General features: G+C 44.0%; 1 protein-coding gene across 4 annotated transcripts in view; it reads right to left on the bottom strand.

Annotated features, from left to right (window-relative positions):
• The window catches only part of STX2 (syntaxin 2), a 70879-nt gene extending 58900 nt beyond the window's left edge, over positions 1 to 11979 (bottom strand). For all 4 annotated transcript variants that reach the window (XM_075012465.1, XM_075012467.1, XM_075012468.1 and 1 more), the window contains exons 1-2: positions 11834 to 11979; positions 2549 to 2623 (exon numbers count right to left, since the gene is read on the bottom strand). In XM_075012465.1, the coding sequence (XP_074868566.1) occupies positions 2549 to 2623; positions 11834 to 11863 (105 nt within the window). In that variant the 5' untranslated portion in view covers positions 11864 to 11979. The remainder of the gene's footprint in view (positions 1 to 2548; positions 2624 to 11833) is intronic.
• Between the last annotated feature and the right edge of the window lie 6504 nt (positions 11980 to 18483).

The following is an 18483-nucleotide window of genomic DNA, read 5'->3' as shown; positions in this document are numbered from 1 at the left end:
AACTATTGCTTTCAGGATCGGCTTCTTGTCACCTGCGAGATAGTCCATGAGTGATATAAGTCTAGTATAATTGTCAAAGTTATGGTTGGAAAGGTGTGTGGCGTAGTTGGCCATGCATAGTAGGAGAGTGAATGATGAATATAGCTTCCGTCCAAATAAGTCCAGTCTCTTTGCATCCTTGTCAAACACTGTGGATTAGTACTCTGGTGTCTCTGACCTTTGTTGAGAGGACTCTATGACAAGGCAATTTGGTTGGGGGTAACTGAAGAGAAATTCCATTCCCTTTGATGGAACGAAATACTTTTTGTCTGCCCTTTTATTGGTTGGCAGAATAGAGGCTGGGGTTTGCCAGGTGTTGGGGGCAGCCTCTGTGATAGCCTCATCCAGTGGGATGGCAATCTTTAACAATGTGGGAGGTCTCAGATTTTTAAGAAGCCTATATTGCTTCTGTTGCACCTCTGCCACTTGTATGTCCTGAGACTGGGCTGCTCTTCTGAACAGATCTTGGAACTGTCTGAAGTTGTCTGGGGGTGATATCTCCTGGGACAACCGCCTCATATGGGGAGTACGGAGAAGCATCTGTTTGATATGCCTCTGTTTGTTCCTCTGATACCCCTTGTTCCTGTTCCCCTGGGCGTTCTACAGGAGGGTCTATAACCAGCTCCGTGCCTTCTCTCATGGGGGAGAAATGATCCTTCCTGGCTGGGGGAGATGAGGAGTGTCTGTATGAGGGACATTGATGTGGAGATCTGTTCTTGGACCTTGAGTAGTGCCAATGTTGATGGTAGTCTTCACGGTGGTATGAGGGTGCATAGTGGCAAGGGCACTGCCCCGGTGATGAGGACCTGGAGCATGAGCGTCGCCTGTATCCATGATGAGAGGAGGAGTGAGATCTCCTAGACAACGTGGACATAAGCGGAGATGCTCTGTAAAGGTATGCATGTAGCTCATACGAGTGTCAGGGTTCAGGTGAAGAATGCCTGAGCCAAGGGGAGGGGGGCCACGGGAGCAGAGATGGTATTCTCAGAAAAGGTGATGGCGGTGTTGCTGGCCGCTTCAGAATGTGTTTCAGAAGGAGAGCTGGGAGAGAGTGGTGAGACGAGCAGGTCCAGTGATGGGCTTCGGTGCCGAGTCTTGGAGCATGCTTTTCTCTGTTCTTGGAATGGGTGGATCGGTGCTGATGTGGCTTGTGTTATTTCTGGTGCCGCTGGTTTCGGTGCTGATATCGGAGCCGGTTGTTCCGCACTCAGTGCCCGTGCCGTGTGGGTAGTCAGCACCGGGAGTTTCCATTCCGATGGTCCCAGTTCTGTTGCTCTTGATGCCGGGACCTCAGTGCCGTTGTCTCTGGCACCGGATGCTTAGGTGCCTGCAGGGACTTCAGTGCCGCATCCTTGACAGACTGAGATCCCGGCACTGTCTTTTGCTCTCCGGGTCTCTCGGCTCCTTTAGCAGCAAGCGTGCCCTGGGCCTGGGCCTCACTCGTCCTGTCTGTGGACAGTACAGGCAAGGAGCAAGTTGGTGATATTTTGTTCCTCTTCTGACCCGAGGAAGTCAGGAAGGACATCAAGAAATGATGGAAAACTACATATGCCATGGTACTGTTTGACCCCATGAAACAGCAAGGATGTTTCCAGCAAAAAGGGTCAACATACGTATGTAAAGGGAGAACAAAGGCCTCTGGCCGTCTCTTTCCTACCACTTCTTGGACTGGCCAATTCTAACAGGAGGACCAAAACTATTTAAATTTACCCAGAGGAGAGACATTTGTTTATGGAAAATATCTTTATCCTGCTTCTCTATTTAAAATATTTGAGGCAGCATGCAAAAAATGTAAAAACAATATAAACATACTTAAAAAATTAAAAGTATGACATACAACCTACTAAGACATCTTAAGAGGAGGGACATGCACCAACTCAAACAAACAACAATAAAAGTGGAGCTGCCTTGTTCTACTTGCCCTGCTGCTGCCAGTGAGGGTGGGGAGGGGGAGGGCAATGAACCCCTTCTTCTGGTGCCAGCCCTGATAGTTCCCTTGGCTACCTTAGCTGGGGGAAGAGGAGGAGCAGAGCAGAATAAAGGATGGGAGAGGGCAGAGCAAGGCCTGGGTGGAGGAGGCAGTGGAGAGGGCAGACCGGGGTGTGGTTGTCCCAGTCCTTCCCCTGGCTGAGGGGAGAGGGTGTGTCATGTGGCCCGTGGAGTTGCCTCTGTAGAAACCACTAGGTTTCTATTATGTGTCATCAATGGCAAAAATGTTAAATAAGTCGGCAATTTCAACCTATTACCTAACCCCATTACTTCTGTTTGTGTTTCAATATATTTTTCCAGACATACTTGCACTGGCAAAAGCTGCTTTATATAACAAAGTAAGACTTAGTTTACTTAGGATCATCCAGAAACAGAAATAATTTACAGAATATGGTATTAAAAAATTCTTTAAAAAGTGAAAGAACACAGAAATCAAGAGTTATGTGAGAAAAACAATACTGTTACATATTTTAAACTGATAAGTATTTTAGGAAATTGTCTTTTCCTTGGTGCATTTTACCTGCTGGAAGAAGTCATCCATAAAATGATCTCTCTCAACAACAACAGCTGTCTCTCCATCTTCATTTTTTTTACACTGTAAAATCATAAAAAAATTATTTAAATTTGAGCACGCCTACAAAATGAAGCACAGGTATGCCATTTGAAACAGTATTAACCAACTGATTACTTCTATTTCAATAAGCACAGTGACAAAAGCTATGATTAAATACTCCTGCTTTACCCTCTTTCCATTTTAAATCTTCACCATAATAGTTAACATCTATGAATGCTTACAAAATAGTTTTTCCACCCCAGCCACAAATTCAGCAATAGAAGCCAATAATTTCTTGCCATATTCATTATTCATGGGAAAGGAGTAATACAACAGCTTTTGCTGCACTGTTACAGACACATTGGGGAAATGTTACACATCAAAAGCTCTCTCATAGGCTACGTCTACACGTGCACGCTACATCGAAATAGCTTATTTCGATGTAGCGACATCGAAATAGTCTATTTTGATGAATAACGTCTACACGTCCTCCAGGGCTGGCAATGTTGACGTTCAACTTCGACATTGGGCAGTACCACATCGAAATAGGTGCTGCGAGGGAACATCTACACGCCAAAGTAGCACACATCAAAATAAGGGTGCCAGGAACAGCTGCAGACAGGGTCACAGGGCGGACTCAACAGCAAGCCGCTCCCTTAAAGGGCCCCTCCCAGACACACTTGCACTAAACAACACAAGATTCACAGAGCCGACAACTGGTTGCAGACCCTGTGCCTGCAGCATGGATCCCCAGCTGCAGCAGCAGCAGCAGCCAGAAGCCCTGGGCTACGGGCTGCTGCCCACGGTGACCATAGAGCCCCGCAGGGGCTGGAGAGAGAGCATCTCTCAACCCCTCAGCTGATGGCCGCCATGGCCGACCCCGCTATTTCGATGTTGTGGGACGTGGATTGTCTACACGTGCCCTACTTCGACATTCAACTTCGAAGTAGGGTGCTATTCCCATCCCCTCATGGGGTTAGCGACTTCGACGTCTTGCCGCCTAACGTCGATTTCAACTTCGAAATAGCGGCCAACATGTGTAGCCGTGACGGGCGCTATTTCGAAGTTGGCGCTGCTACTTCGAAGTAGTGTGCACGTGTAGACGCGGCCATATAGTCACAAGAAGTACAGTTAAATATATCTTCACAATTAAACAATTTTTAGCATACAGATTAATATCATAATATAATAATTAATTTTTTTTTCTGGTAATATATTCTTTCTTCTCCTTTTCCCAACAGAAAACGCTGTAAAAAAGTTAGATGGCAACAGGGAAATGTTACAATAGTCCCAATCCTACTAATATTTACATACATACTTATGTCTGCTGCTTTCAGTGAGACTATTCACAGAAGTAATTTAGCATATGCATGCAGGATTTGTGCCATTTGACTTACGATATTACACCTTAAATATTTATGACATTAGCTGGCTCAATTATATGGGGGAAAATTACAACTCCTGAGATAGTTTTAATCTGTTGTACAACTTAAGAGTAGTAGGATGGAATCAAGAAAAAGCTTAGCAAGAAAAAATCCTAATGATAATTATAAAACCACGGATGAGCTTCCCACAGGAATTAGCAAAATACCAATTGCTTGAGATATTTATATATAGACAAAGCACTAGAAAATATATCCTAAGCTTCCAGTATGTCTTATGGGACAATAAATTTGGGAATCTAATGGACTTCCTCCATGTTCTTATTTATTTGTATTGGAGTATCATCCACTATGTGCTAAGTGCTTTTCAAACACTTACAAGGATAATTTCTGGTACAAAGGGGCTCCTAATCTACAAGATAAACAAGTGGAGAAGTTGGGAAAAACCACATCTGATCACGACAGAATTTCATAGGCTAGAGCATGTTTTCTTCTTTACATAAAGTATCTCTAACCAAAAAAGAAAAACTATTCCTGATGTGATTTTAAAGATCTTACAATCCCAAAACAACAACTAAAGCCACACCCCAAGAGTTAGTTTCTGTACCATAACCCATAGTTTCCAAAGACATTAACTGACTTAAACATAAATCAGGGTGGTTAAACACTGGAATAAATTACCTAGGGAGGCTGTGGAATCTCCATCACTGGAGATATTTAAGAGCGGGTTAGATAGACACCTATCAGGGATGGTCTAGACGGTGCTTGGTCCTGCCGAGAGGGCAGGAAACTGGATTCGATAACCTCTCAAGGTCCCTTCCAGTTTTAGTGTTCTATGACTTTATAAGGATTGAAAATATTTTCACCTAAAAAGGCCATAGGGTTATCATCCTACTTCACTAAGTTCCAGATTTAAAGTGTGCGCCGTTCTCACAAAAGCATGCACCAAAAATGATGGAAGTGCCCCCTCCATAACTGATCGACTAAACCTCTGCCCAAACCAAGAACATCTTAGCCAAACGAAGAAAATAATGTCAAACTCTGCTTATTACCTTTAGTTCTTGGCTACTTCATTAAGAACTGACATTTTACATTGATTCAGATGTGTTTGTTATGCCCACCCAAGGCTATTAGCGTATTACTGGTTGAACCTCTCTAGTGTGGCACTCTTGGGACCTAAACAGTGCTGAACGAGAGAATTTGCTGGACTCCAGGAGGTCAGTATTGTCTGGCAGCATTATCAACACTTCCACTGCTTACAGGGCTCTTAGAAGATATTTGGGGGTAAATTACAGCTAAACAACAGTACAGAACACTGAGAGGCTGGTGGCCGAAAATAAAATCATGCTGGATTATGGATGTTGCCAGATAAGAGAGTGCCAAACTAGAGAGGTTCAACCTGTATAACATTTTCTATAAAAACAATTTCAAATTACAACAGTGTTCAATGAGGCCTAAACCCCACCGATGACAAAATCTACTTTCCAACATTGCTATCATCCATGTTATGACAGATGATAACTATCTTATTTAATATATGAAGGTCTAAAATATCAAGTGTAACATATTACAAATGCAAATTAATATTTGAACTATGGTTCTTTCTCCCCACAAATTCTGAGAAGCCACCTGAGCCCAGTGCCTATGCTACTATCATAAGCAATCCTATTTCCATGTTCAAATGGAGCTATAAATTCTAAATTAAAATGAGTAGAAACTTAGAGTTTTTCTTATCCTCCCTCCACAAAAGAGGCCTGTCTGACTCTGTCAACAGAGAGATCATATTATGAAGACACTGCTGCTAACTCTATAGTTAAGGCTGAGTTCCACTTTTCCCTGGGTACAAGGGCTTAATCAGTAATATATGAAAAAAAATGCAATATAATCTCAAATTTACTGAATATAATATAATCCGTGGCCAACAGGTGCTGCGAGTGGTCAGACCTGCGGATGTGGAAGTGTTAGTAACGTGCTAGAAAATACTGATCTCCTGTCATTCGGCAAATTCTCTCACCTGGCAATGGTCAGGTCCCCAGCGTGCCACGTGAAAGAGTTCAACTTGTACTTAAACATGAAATTTCAAGGTGTTGGGACCGTGGGGTCCCCAACCCAAACGGGGGTTGTGCAGGTTGCAAGGCCACTGTAAAGGGGCTAAGGTATTGCTACTCCAAATTCTGTGGTGCCTGTGCTTTCATAACTAGGCAGCTAGGGAACAGCTGCTTTGCTAGCTTGCAAATTTTCCTCAATATGTAGTGTGAATGGGTAAAAATAATGTGAGAGTTCATTAGACTCTTACTTTCAAAATCTGATTCTCTCTGGCAGAGCTGTATCAAGAAATACCTGGTAAAAAGCTTGCTATAGAGCACTTGAAAAAAAATGCCAAGAAGGTCCTGTTTTATCACACTAAAAATAAGCTAAAATATTAGAAGTTCCTTCTTAAACTGAAATCTTACTTGCCATTCATACTGTCCTCACTTTCAGTGACTGGTCACCATATTCCAGTTTGGTTCCAATGACACTTAATGTCCCACTGCTTTATGTGTCATGGGAACAAAGCCGCTTTAAAGGCCCCAAGTCCAAAGGTAATTTCTAAAGCCAGCCACAAGCAATAATAAATGTTTAACATCAGCAAGCTAAAACTTTCAATATTTTGTTTTAAAATTTGTTCTAGTTGATCTAGTTTAGACCACTGAGACAATACAATTTCTGGGTTGCCTGTGGCAGGTAAAAGCTAGAATCATATTGGGACTTTCAACTTTATGAAGCATTTATAACTTAAATAAGACTTGACATTTTCCTTAAAACTTAACTTATTTGACAGATTTCATTAAGACTGAAAAAAAACAAACAAACAAAAAAAACCCCATGCAACTATAATTGCAGGAACTAGTAACAAACCCCTATATCAAGGATAAATAACCATTGCTTATAGAAGTTTTCTGAAAGTTCTTTATTTAAAAGCTGTTATATCTCCATCATTGCAGCACAGTTTTGAAATTTGGCAAGGACAAAGCCTTTGGACTATAAACATGTCTTTCACTTTTCCCATGGAATTCCATTCAAGATTGGCCAAACTAAGCTGTTTTTAAAAATACTATTAAATTTCCTTCCTTTTACTTGTAGTCTTCGGGAAAATTTTGGCACTACGCCAAGATAATAACGGAATATGATCAGTCCAGAGAACTAGGCCTACACAACTGACAAAGAAACACTGCAACAGCACAGAATTAATTTGGAGCTTATGGAACAACTATGAGCTGGGGAAGGGAGAAGAAAGAGAAGTGAGAGAAATTAGGTTTCCTCACTGTCAGGCATAAGGTAATGTCCCATTTTCCTTAACCATAGGGGCTAGGAGCTACAATATAATTTCTATTATGTATGCCAATTTAAAAAAAATATCCCTTTAAAGAGGGAACGAAAGTGGCATAAAAACCTACATCAAAAAGAATGACATTTAGGTTGCAAAAACCAAGTATTTGAAAGAAAGTGCTACATTTGTGGTTGCCCATAATGATGCAGGAGTCATTACATGAACGCACTCTATTTTTATCATAACATCCTCATCTAGGTCAGTAAGTAGGATGAGCACACGAGAAGATGGAAGAGAGGTGACACAGGCAACTATAAATCTGGCATTTCCGATCTTGCAAGTACCTGACTTTGCCATATAAATAAACTTCCTATCAACATGTAAAAATCTGTATCCGTAATTACGCATATATTATATGCAGTGGGGCAGCTTAATGCAAGACAGTAAAATATGCATTTAATATTTATTTTTTATTTCTCATACATTTTTATTTGTATTCATTTCTGCATAAAACTGTAAATGATAATTTAAGCTTTTCTCCAATCAGTCCACATGAAGCACTTTGTGAATCAGATTCTCCAAAGGGCACTGATCAAAACTCAATCAACATGCACAAACTGCAAAATACATGATGCTAAAGTATACACCTATTTAAAATGACTCTCTTGAATAAAAGACTTATTTGTAAGATTTCTTTTCACCATGACTCTCCTGTGACAACAAAAATTACTTCACAACCTGGGGGAGTGACAGCATAAATGGAACCCAGAGGCTTCAGTACCAGGTAGGAAGCCAATAAAACAAGGTCTGCAGCCCTGGGCTGTCAATGAAACCTGAGTCTTGCCTCCAAGGCTGAACCCCTATGGCTTTGACCCCTGGCAGCGGGGCCTAGGCTTCAGCTGTTATCCCAGGCCCCAGCAAGTCTACCATCAGCCCATGGCAACCCCATTAAAACAGGGTCACAAACCACTTTGGGGTCCTAACTGACCCACAGGTTGAGAACTGCTGAGCTTTATGTTTTGATTTTATCTAACAGTTACTGTTTTTAAAACTCATCTCCCCCAGACACTCCCACACAGATTTTTCCAGTCATTAGATAAATACACAAGAAGTAATTAATGTTAAACAGCACCAGAGTAAGAAACTATCAATATCTTCCATTCTGTTCACCAAGCTCCAATTCCTTTATATTTTGAAAATAAAGCACAATAGATATATTTATTTCCCAAAGGCATCAGTTACATTGCTAAAGAAAAAAGACACAGGATATGTTTATGGAAATAGCAGGGTGCATTCAACATGATGCAATCAAAGCTTGAAGCAAATATGACAGATGGTAGGATGATAAGCTTTACACCAAATGGAGAAAAAGTGCACTAAATGTTTAGCTTCCTTAACAAAGAGGTCTACATCTAGACTTTTTAGAGTGACTTTAAGTTGGAAAAAAAAAGGTTTGAACATTTTATCGAACAATTATTAAACCCTTGCTGGATTTTAAACCTTTATATTACATGTGTATGCTAAACTTATTATTTGAATGCAGACTATTACAAAGCACAACACATTACTTTTTCTTTGATGGGGCAGGAAGGAAAAATCCAATCCTGAGTTGGACCAGGGTTAAAGATATTTAACACCAAGCTTTGAACTTGGGCTCCAGTCCACTTTGATGCAAGATTGATCATTTGCAGTTTTATAATGCTGCTCTGTGGAAGGTTAAAACTGCCAAGAATGATTTGGAAATATCTGTATAAGAGAATAAACCTAAACCCCGCAAAACACAACAAACACACCCAAGACAGTTTTCTTCTGAAAGGACATGTGTGACTAACAGATATTCCTTAATACCGTGAGGGAAAACTATGTACATTCTTATCTAAATGTTGCCATTCTTCTTTTCAGATTTCCTACTGTTTAGGGACTTTTATAGTGAGAGTCATCACAACCTATCCAAAAATTGTATAATTTTATTTCTCAAGAGATCAGACTTACAAATAAGTAAAAATTTTAATTTGATAAAGTTGACAAGTACTATCAATTTAAAAAACATAACCTGCAAAAATAACTTATTATAGTTGACAAAATAGAATATTTGCTCTCATTAAATATTTAGAAAGCAACACAAAATTGTAAGTCCTAAAAGCACCTGGAGGGAATCTAGACAAGAAGTTTTTCCAAGGATGCTGAAGCACTTCACTAAATGTATTAATGTACATTGGACAGAACATTGTGACATCTTAAATTGTGTATGAAGCATATCAAATGCTTTGAGGAGGAGTGGGAGTGGACAAATTTGATAATTTGCTTATTTATAATGTAGTGTAAAATAGTCTAACTCCTTGCCCTGATGTAGGAATGCTAAGTATCTCTTAAAGGTTCCCAAGAGCTTGGCAGGTTACTGTTTACAAACTAAACAACGTAACTGAATTAAGATATTACATCAAAATGCAACAGAGCTTAAAACAAAGACAGGCTTTAAAACACAGGTAACAAAATTCACATAGCCCACATGACTTCTAAAGAGGGAGATTTAATACAAACCAAGCAACCATCATTTCTGTGCTTGAAAAACAAAAGAATACCAAAAACGGAAATTCACTCTGGCAAAAATGCTGCTATAGTGATGGAAAGCTTTGCTAATATTAATAAAGTGTAGTTAGAGAAGTGAGGGTGATGATTTGGCTGTTGTCTCTGGAAGTTAATTTAGTCTACACAATCTCATCCAGCACATGTTCTGTTTTACATGTGTCCCAGAAAGTAAAGCTATGTATTTTTAAGTGATAAAGTTGGAGTTTCAATGATATGTGCTCTTCTGATTGAAATACATGGTGGACCACTGAAAAATGTTAAGCAGTCAATCCATAAAAATCAACTTGGGATTTTAAATTTAATTTAGAGACTGTACTTTATTAATACTAAAACAAGTACTACATATAGTATGTATTTACTCTTAAGTCAAAGTACACAAGCTTTTAAAACCTGTGCACTACATTAAATTTGACAGTCACCCATATAAAGGGAGGTCAGAGACTTAGACTTAAGAGAGAGAGGCTGGAAGAGGAAGAAAACGGTCCTAATAATCGTGACATAGGTCTTTTCTGGTTAAGGACATTGTAATCATTCTAAATGGCCTGGCACCATTTAAAGCAAAGAGCTTGCTCAGTCTACATACGAGCACAACTTCCATACTTCATTGTTTTCCATTCCACAATATATTATTTTTAAGACAACTGGTCACCACTTTTGCGAAGCTGCTTGCAAAGATTAGACTCCTGTACACACCTGGAGTCCTAACTGATTACAGAGATGCCATCCAATGTGCACTCCCCATTTTTTCCCCATTGGAATATAATAAAAACATTCCTTTATTTTGTTCAAACCTTATCCTGCTGAAGTCAAACAAATGGCATTCTCCCCAAACTCCACCCTTTCTCCGGAATAAGAGGAAGGAAAAGAACACAAACATATTTAACCACCACTTTTTACATACACAAAACATAGAATTGATTTACATGTTATAGCAAAAACAACAAGAAGTCCTATGGCACCTTATCGACTAACAGATATTTTGGAGCATAAGCTTTCATGGGCAAAGACCCGCTTCGAGGAAGAACAACTGGCAGATGTGTTGCAAGTGTCAGCCAGTGTTGTGATACCTTACATTGATGGTATATATTTTCTTTTATTAAAATGTAATACACTGTATATTCTTCATTGCTATGACACCGGATTACTTTTGTCCTTGCTGTTTGTTTTTTCTTTTTTTTGGTTTTGTTCAACAACAATTTTTGAAGAAAATTTGCATAGGTGTTCTGCAAAAAAAATGATTGTTTGGTGTTTCGTGGTCTCAAAAATATTAAGGAACACTGTATTATAACTAAATCAGTGAAGATAAGTTTAAAAAAGACAACACCTTTCATTTCACTCTTGCATGAACTATTTCACTGAGCTAAGTTAAACACACAAAAATCTATCACACATTTCCTCTTTTTACCTATTCTTATTATTTATGCTAATCCAAATTCGTTCTGACCCACGAAAACTCATGACCTAATAAGTACAATTATTACTCGCTAAGGTGCTACAGAACTGCTTGTTTTTGCGAGGTGCCGACGAACAGGGGTACTACCCTCTGAGACCATTTCCTCTCATTCAAACAGTAATAGTTGGGGTGAGGATGGGATCTTGATTCAGCACAAAAATCAGGCGTTGGGAGTTCCTACGAGCTATGGAAACGGCTCTCCTGTCTCCCCGGAGCGCTTATTCCGCCCCTCCTCCCCGAGATCGGCCCTGGAAAGGCTCGGAGATCTCGCTCGCTGCCTTCAGGGACTTGCCTGAGGCGTTGCCTGATCAGATCCCGGCAGGAAGAGCCCTGTCGGTCCCAATCCCTGACCGTTAGCTGACGAGATAAATAAGCAGCGGCCAGCCCTCCCCGCTCAGCCCCGCAACCCCGACTGGCGGCTTTGGGCCCCTCCCTTCCGGCCTGCCCCGTACCCTGTCACCTCCTGAGCGGCCGGCCTGCCCCCGCGTCCCGCTCCCCTCCCCCATACAGCCCCTCACCGCTGTCAACTCCGCCAGCCGGTCCCTCATCCCTGCAGCAGCTCGGCGCCACGCTAACTTTCTCCCCCGTTACTCGCTCGCCGCCGCCGCCGCCGCCGCCGCCTCCCTCCTCGGCGGGGCTCAGCTGACGAGCCGCTGCACCTCCCCTCACACCGTCCGCAGCCCTAACCCCCCCTCCCCCTCCGCCTCCCCCTTCGCCTGATGCCAAGGCAACCACCCCAGCCCGAACGCGCTCTGCGCATGCTCCGCGCTGCTCACTCAATCACGGCTCTGAAGGGGACGAGCCACGACCACCCGCGAGGGAGGTGGCCATGCAAATATGAGCTTTCCAGCCCATAGGGTGACATCAGCAGGTAAGGGCAGCATGGACAAGAAGTGGTTGAACCACAATCATAGAATCCTAGGGCTGGAAGGGACCTCAGGAGGTCATCTAGTCCAGCCCTCTGCTTCTAGCAGGATCAACCTCAACTGAGTCATCCCAGCCAGAACCTTGTCAAGCCAGGACTTAAAAACTTCTAGAGGTGGAAAATCCACCACTTCTCCAGGCAGTGCATTCCAGTGCTTCACCACGTGCCTGGTGAAGTAGTTTTGCCTAATATCCAACCTGCTCCTCTCCTTCTGTAACTTCAGACCATTGCTCCTTGTTCTGCCATCTGTCACCACTGAGAACAGTTTCTCTCCATCTTTAAAGCACCCCTTCGGCCCTCAGTCTTCTCTTCTGTAAACTACATAAGCCCAGCTCCCTCAGCCTCTCCTCATAGGTCATGTGCTCCAGCCCCTTAATCATTTTTGTTGCCCTCCACTGAACCTGCTCCAGCACATCCACATTCTTTTTATACCAGGGGTCCAAAAGTGGACAGAATATTCCAAATGTGGCCTCACCAGTGCCAAACAGAGGGGAACAACCACTTTTCTAGATCTGCTCGCAATGGTCATCCTGATGCACCCTAACCTAATGCTGCTAGCCTTCTTGGCTACAAGGGCACACTGCTTACTCGTATAAAGCCTTTCATCCACCATATCCCCTAGGTCCCTTTCTTCTGTACTGCTGGTTACTCAGCCACTCAGTCGCCAGCCTATAACAATGTCTGGGTTTCATCTGTCCCTAGTGCAGGACTCTACACTTCTTGTTGAACCGCATCAGATTTCTTTTGGCCCAGTCCTCCAATTTATCCAGGTCACTCTGGATTCTCTCTCTACCCTCCAACATATCTACTTCTGCCCCTAGTTTTGTGTCATCCGCAGACTTGCTGAGGGTGCAATCCAGTCCCTCAACCAGGTCATTAATAAAGATGTTGAATAACTCTGGCCCCAGAACCGAGCCTTGCGGCACTCCACTTGAAACCGACCGCCATCCAGATATTGAGCCACTGACCACTACCCGTTGGGACCGACCATCAAGCCAGCTTTCTATCTATCTTATAGTCCAGGGATCCAATCCATATTTCCTTAACTTATGGACAAAAATGTTGTGGGATACCATATCAAAAGCCTTACTGAAGTCAAGATATATCACATCCACTGACTTCCCCATGTCCACAGATCTTGTTACCTTGTCATGGAAGCTAATCAGATTGGTCAGACAGGACTTGCCCCTAGTGAAACCATGTTGGCTACTTTTGATCACTTTCCCCTCTTCCAAGTGCTCCAAAATGGATTCCTTGAGGATTCTCTCCATTATTTTCCCAAGGATTGAGGTAAGGCTGACTGGTCTATAGTTCCCTGGATTGTCCTTCTTTTCTTTTTTAAAGATGGGCAATACGTTTGCCTTTTTCCAGTCATCCGGTATCTCCCCCGATCTCCAAGAGTCTTCAAAGATAATGGGCAAAGGTTCAGCAATGACATCTGTCAATTCCCTCAGTACCCTTGGGTGCATTAAATCCAAACCCATGGATTTGTGTACATCTAGGTTTTCTAGATAGCTCAGAACTTGTTCCTTCCCTACAGATGGCTGCCCTACACCTTCCCATACTGCATTGTGTAGGCCCATCATGTGGAAGTTCACTTTGTCTGTGAAGATTGAGGCAAAAAAAGCATTGAGTACTTCAGCTTTTCCTACATTATCTGTCACTAGGTTACCTCCCTCATCCAGTAACGGCCCCACACCTTCTCTGATAATCTGTTTATTGTTAATATGCCTGTAGAAACCCTTCTTGTTACTCTTCACATCCCTTGCCAGCTACAGTTCAAATTGTGCTTTCTCTTTCCTGATTACTGCCCAGCATTCTCGAGCCATATGTTTATACTCCTCCTTAGTCAACTGTCCCCATTTCCATTTCTTGTTTGCATCCTTTTTGAGTTTAAGCTGACTAAGGATTTCTCCATTAAGCCAAGCTGGTTGCCTACCATGTTTGCATTTCTTCCTATGCAGTGGGATGTCTTGTTCCTGTGCCTTCAGTAAGACTTCTTTAAAATACTTCCAGTTCTCTTGAACTATTTTCCTCTTCATCTTCATTTCCCAAGGGATCCTGCTCATCTGTTCTCTCAGGGAGACAAAGTCTGCTCTTCTGAAATCAAGGGTCTGTACGTTACTGCTCACTTTTCTTCCTTTTGTCCGGATCCTGAAATCTACAATCTCATGGTCGCTGCAGCCCAGGTTTCCTTTCACTTCTATTTCGCCTAATAGTTCTTCCCTGTTTGTGAGCAGCAGGTCAAGTTGCGCACGGCCCCTAGTTGGTTCCTTCAGCACTTGTACCAAGAAGTTATCCCCAACATTCTCCAAAAACTTCCTGGATTGTCTGTGTGCTGCTGTGTTGGTCTCCCAACAAACGTCCAGATGATTAAAGTCTCCCATGAGAACCAGGGCCTGTGATTTGGAAGCTTGACTTAGCTGCCTGAAGAAAGCCTCATCTATCTCATCTCCCTGATTTGGTGATCTATAGCAGACACCAGCTACAACATCCCTCTGTTATTTTTGCCTCTAAGCTTAACCCAAAGACACTCAACTGGATCTTCTCCTTCCTCATACTGGAGCTCTGAGCAATCATACTGCTTCCTCACATAGAGCACAACTCCTCCTCCTCTTCTCCCGTCTGTCCTTCCTAAACAGTTTTTAACCTTCCATGACCGTGCTCCAGTTACGCGAATCATCCCACCAAGTCTCTGTTATTCCAACCACCTCATACTTCTTTGACTGTGCCAGGGCCTCTAAGTCTTCCAGTTTGTTCCCTAGGCTTCTAGCTTTAGTGTACGAGCATCTTAGAGAAGGGGCCGATTGGCCCACTTTCTCCTCTTCACCCAGGAAACCCACTTGATTGTTCCCTCCTCCTTCTCCACTTACATCAGGGCTTTTGTCACCTAGTTTGAACCTAGTTTAAAGGCCTCCTCACTAGATTTGCAAGCCTGCCTGCAAAGATGCTCTTTCCTGTCTTTGTGAGGTAGATCCCATCTCTTCCCAGCAATCCCTGTTCACGAAAGAGAATTCCATGGTTAATGAAACCAAATCCTTCCCTGCTGCACCACCTACACAACCACGCATTTACCTCTATGATTCGATGATCCCTACACGGATCCCTTCCTTCCACAGTAAGGATAGACGAGAATACCACTTGTGCACCGTATTCATTAATCTTCCTTCCTAGGGTTATGTAATCTGCTGTGATCTCTTCAAAGTTGCTCTTAGCTGTATCATTAGTTCCTACATGGAGAAGTAGGAAGGGGTAATAGTCTACAGGTTTAACAATTTTTGGCAGGGACTCTGTAATATCCCGGATTCTAGCTCCAGGCAAGTAGCAAACTTGCTGGGATTCTAGGTCCAGAGGGCAGATGGATGACTCCATCCCTCTTAGGAGGGAGTCCCCGACCACCACCACCCGTCTTTTTCTCTTAGGGTTGGTGGTCATGGAATTCCCATCCCTAGGACTGTGTATCCCATGCCTTAGAAACTGTGGGGACTCTTTCAGATCCAATCCCTGTGAGGTATCAGCCCCAATTGTGTCCGCCGTATCACCTGTGGAAAGAGGCTGAAGTCGCTTACTTAATTCCACTGGAACTGCAGAGACCTGAACTGGTTTTCTCCTCCTGGATGTAACATGCTTCCAGTTCTCCTCCTTGTTCTGGGCAGCCTGCTGTTCCTGCAGTATTATCTGTTGCCTTCTGTCTGTTTGTCAGAGGCTGGAGGTGGATGGCAGAAGAAAAAATTGCTTGATCATTACCTATTCGGTTTACTCCCTCTGGGGAAACCTGGCATTGGCCACTGTTGGCAGACACAATACTGAGCTGGATGGACCTTTGGTCTGACCCAATATGGCTGTTCTTATGTTCTTAAGGCCAAGATACTGCTTGTAAAAAGATTTCATGCAGGGAAGCAAGTGCAAACTAGTGTAAGGCTATGTCTACACTACAGTGATCTCTCAGTAGAAGTTACTGAAGGAAGATATCTTCCAACAAAATTTCTGTCAGCAGATTGCGGACAGACAGAAAGCAGATCACGCTGTGGATCTGTCCTATTGACAGAGTGGCCAGACTGCCTGGAGGCTCTCTTGACAAAACAGCCCCCAGAAGACCATCATACCAGGTTGCATGGCCAGCAAGCCCTTCCAGAACCCCCAGTGAGCTGCACCCTTAAAGGCCCACCGACACACGCACACACTTTCCCTGCCCATACTGAGGCTTGTCTACCTTGTTGAGGGACAGGATAGCTAGTGCTGGGCTCATACGCTTGCTAAGGAGACTAAGTGCTTTCCAGTTATCCATGGTGCCAGACCAGTCCCTGGGCTTGCACTGGCCTCAAGCAGAGGTGCTTCAACTGCTGCTGCACCTCCTCATGGCCATCTGCTCCTACTCCCCAGGGAGGACAACCTAGACATTACCATCAAGGAGCATGCCCTTGATGCCACACAGGCCAAACTGCTCTCATCACCCTGCCTGGGTCATCAGGCAGGTCTGGAGGCACAGCACCAGTTCTGACTAGTGAGACCGGCTTGTCATGGAGCAGTGGGGTAACCAACAGTGCCTCCAGACCTTCTAGACGTAGAAGGACACCTTCCTGGAGCTCTGCGCCTGGCTTAGCCCTCCCTTCTGGAGACAGGAAACCTGTCTGCAGCCCACCATCCCCCTAGAGAAATGGGTTGCCATTGCCCTGTGGAAGCTCACCACCCACAACAGCTACCATTCCATCAGGAACCAGTTTGGTGTGGTAAAGTCTACCTTCAGAGCTGTCCTCATGCAGGTAAGGCACTCTGAGGCTGCAGCCCCTGCATGGAAGGAGGTGGGAGGGTGCCCAGGGGGGACCCTTGGGGAGTGGGTTCAGGGGTGTGAATGGGAGGAAGCATTAGACTTGGATGCATAGACCTGCTGCAGGGGTGGGAGGGATCACAGGGGGACTCCTAGGGAGCTGGGGCAGGATGGGGCAAGGGACCCCACTCTCCAGGACCTAGGCACTCCCCTGCAGCCCCAGATGTGTGTGTGTGTTTGGTTTCTTCCCCTTGCAGGTTGTTAAGGCCATGACCATGCTCCTGCTATGGAGGGTCATCTGTCTCACAGACATGGATGTGGTCATGGCTGGATTTACTGCCCTGGGGTCCCCTAACTGTTTTGGGGCGATCAATGGGACCCAGATCCCCATTTGTGCCCCCGACCATAACCCAGCCAAGTAAATCAATGGAAAAGGATACGACTCCATCCTGCTGCAGGCCCTGGTCAACCACCATGGACAGTTCCTCAATGTTTATGTCGGGTGGCTGGGACAGGCACATGACACATGGGTGTTTCGCAACTCTGGCCTGTGCTGAAGGATGGAGGTAGGCACCTACGTCCCCTGCCAGGAGCTGGCGGTCAGGGATGTGACTATGACATTCTGCATTGTGGAGGATGCAGCCTACCCCTCATGTCCTGGCTTATGAAGCCTTATACCAGGAAGATGGACCTCAGCCAGGAACTGTTTAATGCCCAGCTCAACGGAGACAGGATGCAAGCCAAGTGTGCCTTCAGTTGCCTGAAGGCATGCTTCAGTGGTTTCCTCACCTGTCTGGATGTGAAGGAGCAGAATGTTCCTCAGGTTGTGGTGTGCTGTACAGTGTGCTGTGTACTCCACAACATTGTGGAGGGAAAGGGGAAGGCCTTCCTCTTAAGGTCAGGGGGCGGACACCAGCTGCAGCTTTGTACAGTGGGATGCAGCTTCCATCCAGCAAGCCCACAGGGACAGGCTGTGGATCTGGGAGGCCCTAAAGGAGACCTTCTCCCTAATGACCCTCTTCAGGACACCTCTGGTGCGGGCCTCGGGCCCGCAACCCTCCTGTGTCCCCACCACAATCCCTCCCTTCGCACCCTCACACCCCTCCCCAATAAAGAGGGATGGTGATAAGCAAATAACTCTTTACTTAAACAACGATAAATACATGTAAAATAAACATTGGCATAAAAATCTGTTTACCGAGTGAGTGTAATAAAGGTTAACTATATACAGTGGGCGGGGGGCATGAGAACTTGGATGGGGGGTATCATTCCAAGAAGGTGATGGGGAGTTGTGGGCACTCTGCTAATCAGCTAGGCAGAATTTGAATTTCTCTTGGTCTGAATTGGTCTGAAGAAGTGGGTCTGTCCCATGAAAGCTCACCTAATATATTATTTTGTTAGTCTTTAAAGTGCTACTTTACTGCTTTTTTGTTTTGATAGTATATAGACTAGCCCGGCTTTCTCTCTGTTACTAA

This window comes from Carettochelys insculpta, chromosome 18, assembly GCF_033958435.1.
Source record: "Carettochelys insculpta isolate YL-2023 chromosome 18, ASM3395843v1, whole genome shotgun sequence".
NCBI classification, from domain to species: Eukaryota; Metazoa; Chordata; order Testudines; family Carettochelyidae; genus Carettochelys; species Carettochelys insculpta.
This window is presented reverse-complemented; position numbering and strand designations above follow the sequence as displayed.